General features: G+C 42.7%; 1 protein-coding gene across 1 annotated transcript; it reads left to right on the plus strand.

The window, feature by feature from the left end:
* Window positions 1–802: 802 nt before the first annotated feature.
* On the plus strand, window positions 803–10,450 carry LOC116930800 (neuroblastoma-amplified sequence). Its single transcript, XM_032938199.2, is given in 11 exon segments — window positions 803–1,059; window positions 1,122–1,207; window positions 1,280–2,542; window positions 2,603–2,730; window positions 2,799–3,344; window positions 3,347–3,722; window positions 3,790–4,849; window positions 4,939–7,940; window positions 8,165–8,294; window positions 8,428–8,574; window positions 10,040–10,450. Coding segments are annotated over 11 exon segments (7,098 nt in total). The 5' UTR covers window positions 803–972; the 3' UTR covers window positions 10,313–10,450.
* The last annotated feature ends 4,436 nt before the right edge of the window (window positions 10,451–14,886 follow it).

Genomic DNA, 14,886 nt, shown 5'->3' on the forward strand with positions numbered 1-14,886 from the left:
GAATAATAAGACCACGCTAGAAAAAGCCATCTAGCGGTCACATATAGAAAGCAATAGGAAAAAACATACACATTAAAATGACATTCGTTACAATATTTGGACTAAACGGCAATAAAAACGAGACTTTTTGCCGAAAAAAAAATTAAATTACTTATTCGAAATTGTATTCGAAATGATACAATTTGGAGTTACAACGAATAAGAATAACGAATACGATTAAGTAAAATTTTTATTCGACGAATAACGAATAAATATTCGAATTTTTGTGTTATTCTATTCGAAATTTTATTCGAATGTTTTATTCGATAGAACACTGCAAACAGGGGTCAAAGTAGTGTATCGGGTTTTGGAGCCGGTTTTATTCCGGCCCGACAACCGATCCAAGTACACATAGGTTGACAATTTACACTGATTCAAATTTAAAAAAAAAAACTGTTTCTTAATTTAATCCTATTCTATATAATGAAAAAAGATTTCATAAATGTAAAACATTATATGCGTAACTGGAAAAATAAAAACAAACAATAAGCATAAATAATAAAAATTTACACAAGAACGGACCATATTCCGTTCTCGAATGGAGTGTGTGTTGAGTAGACAGGTGGCTTGTGCAATTTGATTCGTATCAGTTAATGGAAATGGATCCGTTGGTAACGACCCAAAGTATCCGTTTGGAGCGACCAATTTAAATGGATCTGTTTCCAATCACGGGTTAAGACTGTGTTGGCTGTAAACCAAGAGGGAATAATTGTTATCCTAGATTATAGAACTATAGATAGATGGCTCTAAAGATCGATGACGTATTTGGTCGACTGCTAGTGTGTGGCTCACTCACGAATAAAAAATCAAATCGAATTTCTTGCCGAGGGAATGGTGATAAATGTCGAAGCCGTGTCAATGGTGCTGGACTGACGATAATATTTAGTCAGCTCAAATATTTATTCCGTGAACTGTAGTTTACAATAATAAAATATGGGTGACATCACAGGAAGTATAGAAGAAAGCATTCTCTATGAACTGCTGGTTTTATCAGAATGGTCTCAGGAACAAGATGTACCTGTAGGTTTAGTATTACCCAAAGTAATGTTTAAAACTACCGACTTAGTTCATTACTTTCATAGAACAAAGGAATTGAAGAACCTTATTGGAGTTGGAAAAACATCAGCAGGTATTTAAGGAAGAGTCATGGTGGTTATTACATTTCAAAGTAAGTAAAAATTATGGTTTTGAATTCTCTGTTTCTAAAATTGAGTTGTTTTTTCTCTTTTAAACTTTACAGCTGGATAAACCAGCAATTACCATGGTTATTTGCAGTAGGGTCTAATGGTAAAACAGTTGCAGTTCTCCAGGATAATGCCTTGGAAATAAGAACTTCCCGGGACCATTATGCAGTTCCGATTGGAAAAGTCCATGTTGCCAAGGATCCATTCCAACAGTGGAGAAAATTAGAATGGAGCCCTGATGGTACACTTTTGGCTATAGCACATAGCTCTGGATCTGTTGATGTTTACGACTTGCTGGCCACTCAATTATTTGTCATCCCTGCCCCAAAGGGGACTATATTGAACAACTCTTCAAATGATGTGCCAACAAATGCATTGGCAGGATTAGCATTTGTTGATACTAGAACCAAAAATGCCCATTGGTCGTATGAACTTCTATGTTTAGATCATTATGGTCAATTAAGGGCTTTTCTAGTTTCACCTACCCAAGGCTTTCAGGAAAGTCACACGTTTTCATTTGCTTCGCATCTACCATACGGTATAACTGCGTGTTGTGCAGACCAATCACGCAACCTGTTGGTTTTGGCTTCCCCAACCGTTACGTCTTACGAGCCTAACGACTCGGGGAAAAAACGTGGAGTTCCTGGCACAACATTTGCGCTCACATCCTGGAGATTGATTGATGAGCTCCCTTTTTACTCCGAGACGCCAGATGTTTCCAAACAGCTATCGAATCAGTGGCTCCAGTCTTTCCAAAAGAAACACTACGGAAATACCATAGTCAAATTGAGTATTTCAATGGACGGTTCATCTCTGGCTGCAATTCACTTTTCTGGCGCGGTGTCAGTCTGGTCACTTCCTTCCTTAAAATGTCAACATTTCTGGCCGCTTGATCGACAGCCCGGCTTCGACGAAATGAATCCTGGGGTTCTTCAGCTTCCGGCTCATCGCCGGGTACGCAGTCCCATTTTCCAAAATCCGTACAAGTTCCATCCTATTGATGTCAATTGGTGGTCAAAAGATTCTCTCATCTTAGCCCGTTGCTCAGGAGCTGTTTCCGTATGCGCTGTGTCGGACCTCCGTAATAAACTAGGCTCTTCGGCCGAATTTTTCGAGGGTTCTCCACGCGTTAGCCCAGCATTCGACAGTACCTTTTTAGGTCTTGAGTGCGAGATGAAAGTTCGGCGGAAGCGACTTCAACCAACAACTGACGATATAAATGCAGCGGCTGCGTACCACGACAATGAAGACGATGAACCTAGCGAGGATGAAGACAAAACATTTATGGCCCATAGAGCCGTACGCTCGCTCCTCTTTTGGTATCCATAGCATAGCTCTTGCCACCAAAACACTCATGTTAACTTTTTCATTGCTCTTAGGGCTACGGACAGTGAACGTTTTCGGCCACCCAGGAAACGACCGAAGCTCTTAACTAGAACGTACCGTCTTTTGGGTTTCAAAAAAACAACTCCCGATGAACTCTACTTGTGGAAATTAGATGCTGAAGGTTGGTTTCCAAATTCCATAGCAAATTAGTCTCTCCGAACTAGCGCACGTGTATTTTTCTCATTGCAGAGTATGGGGAAGCCTTAGCTCTTGCTCGAGCTTATAGTCTAGATTGTGATCTAGTTTATCAACGGCAATGGAGGAACGCACCCGCCACGATTGCTACTATCCACGATTACCTTAGCAAAGTGACTAAACGTAATTGGGTACTCCGCGAATGCCTAGAACGAGTGCCTACCGATATAGATGCTGCTCGCGAGCTCTTACTCTACGGCTTAAAAAACACGGATTTAGGCGTGGTCGCCGATGTGGAAGGAGGAGGCCGTAACGAAGCCACTTCGATTCCGTTCGAATTCCAAGAAACGGAAGCGGAAATCCAGCGGAAAGAAGAAGAGCAAAACAGACGGTGGTTGGAACAGATCGACTTCGATAATTTGACAGTGCAGCAAAAAATGCTGATTTCTACTCGACGTCGTCTGTTGCAGTTTTTAGATCGCTTGTCCATTTACGAGGTTATTTTGGGCGGTCCACATGTTGCTGGCCAGCGATTCGACCCATCGTTTTTCGAAGATTTTCGATCTCAGACTGCCTTGGAATCCACAGCAGGTTTTGCTCGTCAGGGGAATGGCAGGCTGTTGCTGTAATGTTCACCTTTATCGGACCACAAACTCTACCCCACCGTTTGGCCGTTTGCTCTTGCTTCCCGGAAACGATCCCTCCGTTTGAATACCGTTCAGTCTTACCCGAATGCGATGTAGGTGGAGAAGTTTTCTTGTGGGAGCAGCAAGAGCTGCGCAAATCCGATTGGTGTGAATGTCCAGCTGCCCGTATTGCTGTCGATGCGGATCGTGTACTCGAAATGGAAGCTGTAGAATTATTTTACAGTGAAGAGGCCAAAGAATTTGCACGTTTCCGTTCCCCAGGAGTAGAACTCACCATGGACATTGTGAGTTCATGGTACCGAACACGAGCTGCCGACATCGAGAAGCAGTGGTAAAGTGATATGAAGTAATATTGATGATTATAACATTTTTAATGAAAGTTTTTGTATATTTTACAGCATGTTGGTTGAGAATGCATTGGATTTGATTAAGCTTGGCTTAGAAAGAAATGTGCCTCATTTAGAACACATTCATCATCAATTATTGACGCTTGAGACGCTTGTTTACGATCTCCAGTGCGAGAATGTCACCCTGGAAAAGCTAAACGCCATGAGTGAGCTGAGCGTTTGTCAATTCATCATGGATGGTTGTGACGCCGATTCCTTTTTGCCGAAACTGCACCGTTGGTTGATGCCGTACTTGCGCCGACTGGATACTCTACACCCGGGTCGTATTAACCAACTATTACGGTCCTTACTCGTTGTCAGTAGTCAAGAAAATCTAGACTGGGCTCTGCAGATCTGCACCAATTCTAAAGCGGATCATAGTAGTCCAATCATTAGCGACGCTAAATTTTTGATATCTTTGGCTCTGGAATGTATATACGCCTGCCAGAAAACTGACCAACTTGAAGTGGCCATGAAGATTTACGATTGCTTACCTGAGCGACCAAGTGACTCCAAAAGGGATCAGTTGTTATCTGAGTTACACGATCAGCTGGACCAGCTCCAATCTCATTTAGAGGCTGCTGACATTCTCGAGAACTACGACGTGGCCATAACGCCTGCTACGATATCGACAAAGCAGAACGATGAGGAGCAGCTTGAACAGCTTTTCGTCCGCCTAACCAGGTCGGCGTTGAGGAAGGGCGAGACGCAAACCGAGAACAAGTGGAAAGAATTGTTGGAAGATATGTTGGAATTGCAACGCAAAGTTTTTCGCCGAATTAGCCCGCAGTTATGTTATGAAATTCTGGTGGGTAGCTTGCTCTCCTCAGCCAAAAAGGAGAGTATTACTTCAGCCGGTTTAATGCTGGAACTGAACCCAAATGCCGATTCCCACCCATCACAGAGTGGAAGTCCATCGAAAATTCCATTTGAACGAAGCAAGGAATTAATTCTCCAAGCCGCTGAAGAGTATTTCAATTCCTCCGAAAATCTGTCAGATCCGGGCTTAGAATTGGCGAGCTATTGTCTTGGCTTAATTACGATTGACGACAAAAAGATACAAGAAGAAAAGGTATAATACGATAAACCGTGTTTTCCAAAAAATAAGACAAAAAAGATAAAGAATAAGTATTTCTGATCGCCTTTTCTTTGCTTTGGCAGGATTTAATCAGCGCTATTCATCTTTTGTACGAATTTGGATTGGACATGCCACCACTGAAAATCAGGCTGTCGCGCAACCGGCTCCTACTCGTCGATCAAGTTTTGAAACGGGCCACCAAAGCCTACAAGAATTCATCCCGTCTCCTGCGACTCGGTCATCTTCTTCGGGCTTGTGACAATGGCTTTTTCACCGACAATGAAGATTGCCGTAAAGAACTAGAAGGGCAAATTTATGTTCGGATAGCCGAAACGGCATTGATGAAACAAGATTTGGATGTAGCTGGCCAGATGTGCTGCAAACTTCGCCTGGCAAACCGTCCGGTTGGCTGGAAGGTATGCAGCCGATTAGCCAAGCTCGAGGAATTGACCAACTTGAGTATGAAGCTAGAACTCGTCTCCTATTCTTTAACCTATTGTCCAGCTGAATCAATCGAGGAACTTCTCCAGTTGCAATGGCATTTGGAACATACCAAACTCGAAGAAGAGTGTAACAAACAAATCAAGATGTATATGAATTACGAGAATGGCGACGAGAGTCTATTAGCACGATTGTATCCTAAATCAGTCGAAGCATATCGACAAGACGTTGCCAAGAAACATCAGAACCTAGTGACGACGGTTAGCGGTGGAACTATGCCGCAGCAGGTGTTACTGACAACGGCGGACACGACAAGGCAGTTAGTCAATGTCGTCAGGAGCAGCTTGAAGCTAAAAGAACATCGGCAACCGGAAAATGGAACCCAGCGAACGCGTATCCCTAGTACTTCAGAAGATAATAAAGAATGCATCCGTTGGGGGTTGCCCGTGTTCTATTGGGACGTCTGGTGCAACAACGGGATTGGTCTTCACGAAAGTCGCCTGAGCGCCTCTTATCGACTTTTTTCCATGCCCGAATTGGTCAGTAGTGAACTTGATCTGCTCATGTGGTCCTGGCGGATGTTGGTGCTGGACAGCTTAAAAGAGCCTTATGCGAGAAATCGTCCAAGGGGCGATGTACTGGCGAAATTAGCTGAATCTCTTTTCCCATCTGATTGCCTGCTGGCCATCGGCCATCTTTTAGACCTAGAGGTGGAAGAAGCATGGGAGCCACTAACGCGTTTACCTAGCACAGAGATCACTCTGCAGATGGCCGCCTATTATTTCTCCCTCCGAATGGTGGGTTTTTCTTCGGGTGGATCTTTAGCTGATGCCGGGCAAAATTTTGTCGCTCTACGTCCTCGCTGCTTGATCCATCACTGCCTGTCCATCTCCGAGAAGGGCTTGTCAAAGGAGCAGGCCGTTTGTCGTGACTTCCTCAGACGAGCTCTACGTCTTCTAGCCGATGTTTCCGAAGCTCAGCAACTACGCCGATTGGACGGAGGAGTCGATATTAACCGATTTACAACGGACGATACCTATAAGCGAGATACGATCGTCGGTCTGGCCATCACAACTGATCCGGCCGTCTATTCAGCAGCTGTCCGTTTGGCAGCGCATTACGATGTCTCGGCTTGGGAAGTGACATTTTCTCATCTGACGGCCTTGTTTGCCGAAGACAAGATTACACCCGGTCATATCGTCAAATACATGGATGAGCACCGCATGCGCGACATTTTGTACAGCGATGTCCAGTCGTTTGGTTCGAAGATGGTCGACGTCATCTATCCGAGTATTTCAGGTCGAGATCATGGCCGCCTTCTCCTCTTCTTCCAATTACTTAATTCGAATTCATCGACCGCTGAATGTATGACGCCACATGCTCCTGTTTACATTCAAATTCTGCGTAAATTGGAATGCGTCAAGGATGTCGATGTCAAGAAGTTGACGCGGTCAGCCCAAGGTTTTGCGCAAGAAATTGAAAAGGCCGCCACTGCGGAAAACGTGCCTAAACTCGTCAAACTAGCTCAACTGATATCGCGTTCGGTAAAAGAGCTATCACCGCACGTGAGTCAGGCTACCGTTCATTCGATTTGGACGCGGAAATATTTCTTTGCGTTGGCGGACGAAGGCAAAACACTTGCCGTGTCCGATTGGCTCCAACGACTGGAAAGTTGTAAAACCCACATCAACAAGCTGGACGCCGAAGAGTTTTCAAATCTTGTCGGTGAACTTTGCTTCTCCGAACGATCCCTCGACGCACTGACGCTTGACATCCGAACAGAGATTTGTCGGCGCTGCGTGAAAATGGCTAAAGAGCGTGGCAGAAGCAAAACAAACCCTGACGCAAACCAAGTCTTTGAAACGTATCAGACGCGCATTGAAAAGTGGGTGGAGCACTTGGAACGTTTGAGGAGTGAGGAATACGCTCAGATCCGTACGGAAGTCGTCTCGTCAGCAGGAAGTCAATTCTGGAGGGAGTTTGAAAAGAGTCGTGCAGAAGAAATGGCCCTTCATCGACTGCTGTTACGAATGCTGGTGGAAAGGCAACCATTGTCCGTTGTTCGTTTACTCGTCGGCATTTTCCCTCCGGACTTCAGCTCGACTCCGGAAGATGTTCTTATTGATGCTATTCGCCTCACGCTGGACTTCCTTCGCCTGCCTGCCGAATCGGACAAGAGCGAACATGAATTGGACGGTAAAGATGCAATGCAGGTGCTCTTACATCTGTTAAATCAGGTGGCCAAAGTTCTTGACGCTCGTGACGGGGCTGGCCTCTTTAGCCGATCGGATATTGGCGAAATGATGAGCCAGTTTTACGACGATGACACGATTGACGTCCAGACCCGTCTACAATTGATGTTGATGTTGAAAACACTTCCGGCCGACTTCATCGGTCTGTCCGAAACTGGAAGCCGTGTGCAGTGGCTCCGCACTTTGGCGTTGATCCAACAGTCCTGGTCGTCTAACGAACACGGTATGGCCGATTCCAACAATATTATCCAGGATCTAGAAGAAGACGATTTGAAGAGCGCCGGCCGTCGTCGGACCCTCTTTGATCGGCTTTTGGAGATGAGTCACAACATAAATCACTTGACGTCGCTTGCTAGATTGCTCCATTTCTGGCCGCCATTTGAATCTGAAAGGTGCATTGATATTCAAATTGACTTTGATTCATTGGGTTACTTATTGGATAGCTCGATTCGTCCATGCCATGTTTTCTGCTGTTTTTATCGGCATTCAAGAAGCCGGATGGATTTCATAATCTATTACTTTTTTTTTTTTTTTTTTTTACTAGTCACATACTTAGTTTTTTCTGTTATTTGGATCATTGTCGCACTTTATTGTAATTGTAAATAATTTTATCTAGCGATCCCAATTCTACTCCATGGGTCATACTTTGGATTGCGATAACCAAAATGACGCCCTCTCTGGCGGATGCTTACGTGTTGGATACGCTTAAACTTGCCTTCGAACAAAAGCCGCCCTTGTCAGACCAAGTAAGTGAGCTGTCATTCGTTGTTTGTTAGTTTTTCCCTTTTATATATGTATTTACGGTATTTTTTTTTAGATTTTTTTATTTACTATTATATATTTTTTCATGACCCAATTCTCTATCCTGTCTTCTTATAGTGCATCCGTGTCATTTACCAGACAGTAAGCAGCTTGCCTTCGGTGGGTGCCATCCCGTCCATCCGCCTCCGTCTTCATGTTGCGCTACGGTCGTCTCTGTCGTTTTTGCTGGATGATGTCATACGTTTTGTCAGCGAAACTAAAGAGGTATTACACATTAGCCACATAACAAAACCCATGAAAATCGATGTAGAAAAGAATGTAAGTGACATTTTAAGTCGTAGCTGACGTAAGCTTTCTAATTGGCCAATACGCTGGTGGTTCTGTCAGTCGAACTCAAAATTAACTCAGATCGAATTCGTAGACAGTTTCATTTTATTTAAAAAAAAAACACATTTCTTGGGTGGCTCCGTCTGTGGTGTTCAAAACTAACTCAGAACTTGGATCGAATTCGTAGAAAATCTCATTGAAAACCATTTGTTGGATAGCCGTTTTCGTTTAATTAAAGTGTGCTCAGTTTGCGAATGAGACGAGGGCAAGAGGCGGAGAGGAGCTTTAGTCACGACACTCCCTAAGCGCATCTAGCTAAACAAAAGACGAACGCGTTAAACAAGCAATTTGTGTGCTCGTTCTCCGGAAAGTTGGGACAGCCAGGCGAATGCCTTCGCGCTGCCCACCGTTAGTATGAAATCTGATCTAACAAAGTACAGCCCTCCGGACGCTCCTTTTTCGTGGCCGAAATATTTTATTTTATTTTATTTTTTTCGTTTTCTCTCTTCGCACGACAGCGAGACAAAGGATGGGTGGGAGTAAGTGGCATTTCCGGAGAACAAAGGTATCCAAATTCCAAACGGCCAAACATCATCTCTTAATGGATGTAAAATGTTTCTTTTCTTCTTCTTTTTTTCTGTCTTTCTCTTTATTTGTTTTTATTTTTTTAATTTATAATTTTTTTGCCTAATTCTTTTTCGTGTTCTTTTACCGTAAAATGAGAGCCCAGTTCACCAGGGGTATGTTATGTTATGTTTTGTTGTTTTGTTTTTGTTTTTTTCCCTTCTAAACCAAGAACGGAAATCCCCCTGTGAAATGCTCGTCTGTTCTTTCCCCAAGTCCTTCTTCTCATCTTTCTTGGCTCGTTGTGTTACAATCCCGTATCTTATGTTGTTCGGGAGGTGGCCTCCTCTTGGCGCCGAGTAGTAGCGATTTTGAGAAAGAGTCATCCTTTCTCTCCCTCCTTCTCTCTCTCTCTCTCGCGCTCTCTTCTCGCGCTCTCTCCATCTCCCCCGTTCTACATCTGCCATGTAAGGAAATGAATACCTTGCTCACAGGTACTGGACTAAAGAGGATTAAATTAACCGCCGAACGCCATTCTTAGCGAAGATTCGCTATTTGTTTTCATGTTCGTGAAATCTGAATACTCTGCGTGTTACCCAGAGCTTTTCGAATTCGCATTGTTTACGTTTGCCAGTGAATAGGCTAAACTTTGTTTTCCTGACAATGCTACAGCGAACACTATTTCACCTGCCATTGTTATTGTTGTTGATGTAGTGAATGAACGCTAATGAATGGCATTGAAAGCCAAAAACCATCCGCGTCATCATGTGTCTAATTATGCTGTGGTTTTCACGTGTTTTCTATATCTCTTGGTCTTTTTTAAACTTTTATTTCTCAGTTAAACGGGGAAGATTACGACCAGGAGATTCTAGATCTTATTCTCGAACAAGGATTGATGGGACGATTGGCCGGCACTCCGCTTTATGCGCCGTTATGTGAGAGACTCTTATCTTCGCCGCAGCCAGCGTCTCGGGTACAAGACGTCGCCCGGCAACTGGTCGACCACAATCGTCTATTTGAAGCTGGACATTTGTTACAGTTGACGAACGGATTACCGCGTTACCTGTTGAACCTGTCCACGTCCTTGTATTTCGCACGTAAGAGGTTGTAAGCTGTTAAAGCTCGACTCTCCCCCAACCCACGGAACATGCGTGACAGAAATCACAGCCGAGTTGGGTTTGTGCGTGTTATTACGTGATATGTCAAAGGTGAAAAAAAATTGTGTAATACAAAATCTATGGGTAATATCTTTCACGTGTTATATACTTTAATTCTCACACACACAGAGAGCATGGCTCTACTCATCTATTGCTCCTTTTTGTATTTTTTTATTCTTCATTTAAAAAAATAAAACGCATCGAAGATGATCGATGGGATCGTCGATCGTTAGTAGGAGTTTGTTTTTCCTAGAAGAACGTCAAAGATATTTACCAAAAGTGCTACTACCATCGTTCATTGCTGAGACTGTTGCCTCCTGCAGCGTATCGATCTCGTTACGCAGAGATGACACATGTTCAGTTGTTGTGGCAACTGTTCGCCGTGAATTTCAAAAGAAAATGTCTTTCTTTGCCTGTTTTATACGTAAGTATGTGTAAAAATGGCGCTAAAAAGTGTTGCCAATCTTGTTGACTCTGTCGACGAGCATGCGAGCGGCAAATTGGGTTTCTACCTGCAATGCGTAATTTTCGTGTATCCACTTTTCTAGATTAATATGTTCTTCTCCGAAAGAAAGAGGGTGTGTCCAAAATTAAATGAATCGGTAAAAAGAATAGAAAAGAAGACTTGAAACTCAACAAAGATCTTTGCGTGTGTTGGGGAAGCGTGACTTAGAAGAAACAAACTGCCGGGGCAGATCTCACGGGGTAGCCCTCGGGAGTGGAGCGTGGCGAATTTGTATCATCGTCGCCGCCCTGCCAAACAAACACATTTGTTTTCTTTCGGTATACAACCTAGTGCGCACGACGACACAAGCAGGAGGACCGGAAGACCAAGAAAAGGGAGTGTTGATGTCATCCACTTCTTCTCCCTCTCTTTTGTTAAGTATAAGGAGTCAGAAATAGGGAGATCGTTTACGTTTTTTTTGGTTTTTTTTGGAACGACGCCGGGTCGCCCCTTTATCCGTTCTCCTCCGTATGGGTTTTTGAAAAGAGAGTCTTATCGATTGATGATGTGTCATCCGCTTCACTAATCTATTCTTCCGTATTTTTGTGTTTTTTCTTTGATTTTTTTTTTTCTCACTCTAATATTTTCAGGCTCTATTCTGTGATAGCGCAGTAAAGTTTTGCGTAAATCTGTTAACGGATTTACCAAAGAGTTGTTTCGAGTTACCCTTGGCACTAGACGCAGCGCTTTTCATCTCCGTCTCGTTCAATTTCTCATTCTGATTTTAAGTTAGTGTGATGGGTCCTTTTTTTTTTATACAGTATATATATATCATACATACTCGGAAAAATACAGAAAAATACGGGAGAGAAAACTGATGAGTTTAGTCAAGGAAAGGGGGCAACAAAAAAAAATTTCAGTCAATTGAGTTGATTGAAGTCACATCGATTTCAGTCAGGCATTTTCAATCTTTTTCTCCTTCGTTCATCTTATGAGTTGTTAAAAAAAAAAAAAAAAAAAAGGGGGGAGGGGGAGAGAGGGAGGAGGTGGGATGAAATGAAATGATGACAAATCTACCCTCTCTGACGACACTAACCGCCGCCAAAAGAGTCGGCGTTTCTCGGGGTTGTGTATATATACTCATTTGCCAGAACGCTAAAAGATGCAGTAGACAAATAAGACAGACGGTAGGTCAGCAAAAGACGAAGGATGGGGGAGGTTGCCGCATTGTCCTCCCGATTTTTATGGAGCTCTTCTTTTGTCTGCGTGGGCCTTGTGGGTACGTGCCCGAGTCACCGAGATCAGCCCGATCGAGCCCGTGTATTATGCAGGCCATACAGCCTACGTCATATGGATATACATACACGTATAATAATATATAAGTATAAAGATATACAATACGACAGTATATTGGGGTTGGACTCCATCGGAAAGAAACGCCTCTTCGGTTAGAGTGAAAAGCCACGATCCGCTTTTCGCTCTCCCTCAGACTCTTTTCTCTACCCGTTTTTTATTCGATACCGGTAGCTCTTTCCACCCTCTTTAGCTTTCCCCCCTCCTTTTTTTCTGTTCATGTTCTGGTCTCTATACCCAAACCCCTCTTATTTCTTTTAGCGACGCTCTCTCTTGAATCAAATCCATCGCAATCATGAAGCGTCTCATTTTCAACAGTCTATCCTCATCCCCCACATAGAAGTCAAAGAGTTCGTTTTATTTCTTTTCCCTATTCGTTCGTTCCCTCGTCATACAAAAGAATAGAACTCATTCGGCCGATCTGCCCTGTATTTAGATCCTCATTTCGGTGAGGCGCTTTCGTCGGAGAGATGGAGCTTGCCGAGATGAGTGCGATAATGCTACACGTACGTATATGCTTTTGAAACGTTATTTTGCAATTTCAATCGCTTTGTCGAACCCTACTGGCATAAATTAAGCGGAAATTAAGCAGTGGAGAATCGACATTATTATTGTTACTTCGACTGCTTTGTTCATTAGCCTTTTGCGTGACGTTAAACACTCTGTAACTACAAGGCACTCGTACTATTAGAATAAGAATGAAACAAAAATACATTTAATTTCAAAAATGACAACCTTAATAACAAAGTTAATGTCTGCGTGCGCTCCCAATATTGAGTTCGTTTTATACTTCATCTATGTCCGATGACAAGTAACTTGACCCCCTAAGAGGACTAGCCAGTTCTGTTTGTCGCAGTTCCAGCGCTCCACCATGTCCAAGGCAAACAGTATAGGCAACGAGTTGGCGGGGTGCAAGCAAACTATACAGGCGGGCCAAAACCTACAGAGGATTTGATACGGCTCCGCTTAGAGACTGCGAACGTTAGATATGTGTGTCGTATCCAACAGTCCACTATAGAATATCTGACCTAAAAACAAAAACAAACTAAACTTGAGTCTTGGCAGTATTAGCTCTCGGATTAAAGTTACAAAGTTGTCATATTGTTTTTTTGTTTTTTTATCCTGACTTGAAAAACAATCCTTTTCCACCCAATTGTACATTTATAGTCCACGTCATTGTCCCCCTTTTTTTTCTCAAGTTTTTTGTAGATCACCCAGTTTGTATAGTCTTAATCTAACCACGATTTTATTTATTTGTGCTCGGCAATAGGATGGATCATGTCTAGCTAGTCTAAAGTAGGCTCTAGTTATTGGCGAGAAAAATTGAAAATTAAGCGATGAAAATTCATTTAAAAGCAACGTTAAAACCCATCGTAGGCTACCGGAAATGCCTCAAATTTTCTAATACCCGACACGGTTACTTCTTCATGAGCAAATACCTCCAATTCTAATTGATTGTTCCCACGTCCCAAATGCGTTCCCCCCTGTGACTTGTGGGTCAACAAGCTGCCGTCCTAGGTTAGAGTGCCTATCTCTCTCCGTTCACTTCCAAGAAGTCGGACAAGCCGAAACGATTGAGAATCTCCGTCCGCATACAAGGAAGAGAAGCGAACGCGTGGGTCCTCGCACGCAAGCAAAAACAACTGCAAAGTTTGATTCGCTATGATCGAAACGACATTCTTATACTCTAGTGTAAATAAGTAAGGTTAGTTGGAGATATGCTCGTGAAACCGATCAATATTCCTGGTAAGAAGGGGGAAATATACAGAAATGATTTTTTCTTACACATAGGGCAGTTTAAAAGCCAAGAAATCAACCTGAATGCTTTGATTTGTGATGAAAATTGTGAAACATTTTTCACGGGCCACCAGCCTCCCTGAATGCCAGAAGAGGCATCAGAGGTGTGAAAGAAAATATAAAGGTCTATGTGCTCCGATTTCCACTACTGTACACCCCGTAGTCTAAAGTCATAACTATTTGAATCATCATTGCAATTTTTTTGCGTGTGCTTCCAGCACTCAACGAAACGAAGTGTTCCGTTGCACTCATCTTATTTTCAGATGCAATTCGACAGAGTCGTCTAGTTTTCAAGGGTCTCTTAATTTTTAATTTTTTTTAAATATACATCCTCTGCTTGCGCGTCAATATGTTTTTTTTTTTTTTTTTTTCCTAAAGGATTTGCATATCTGCTGGTGCTCGGGAATCGGAACCTCTGCTTCTATGCCTACGTTTCCCGTTCTTTTTTTTTTTTTGTATTTTATTTTTTATTTTTAATTTCTTTTTCTCTGGCTTCGTAGTAGGCTATAATCTGCGGATTGTTATTATTTTTTTTTTTTATTGCGTTTAATTATTTCGTACGAGACATCAAGTTGTCTACCTCGGCTACGGCTAATATTAGCCGGCTGAGTAGAGTTAAAGCGACACTATTCGTTTCATGATTATACTTTGACTTATTTTCATTCATTGACTTAATACGTATACATTTCCTTTTCACATTGTATAGCTAGCTGAACTCATAGATTCTTATATGCCAATCAAATAAGGAACGAGAAAAGTAAAAAGAAGATCGATTTGTCAATCCGTGGTTATTAATGTAAGTGGTCTTTTCTTTAACTCTAGATCGTACGAGTATCTTCTACGGCTATATATTTCTAAAGTCGAGCAGTAGATTGTCTGTAGCATCGACAGATATTTTTCTATATTTTGGATAGTGCTGAGGCGCAGCAGAGG

Source organism: Daphnia magna, linkage group LG9 (assembly GCF_020631705.1).
Source record: "Daphnia magna isolate NIES linkage group LG9, ASM2063170v1.1, whole genome shotgun sequence".
Classification (NCBI taxonomy): Eukaryota; Metazoa; Arthropoda; class Branchiopoda; order Diplostraca; family Daphniidae; genus Daphnia; species Daphnia magna.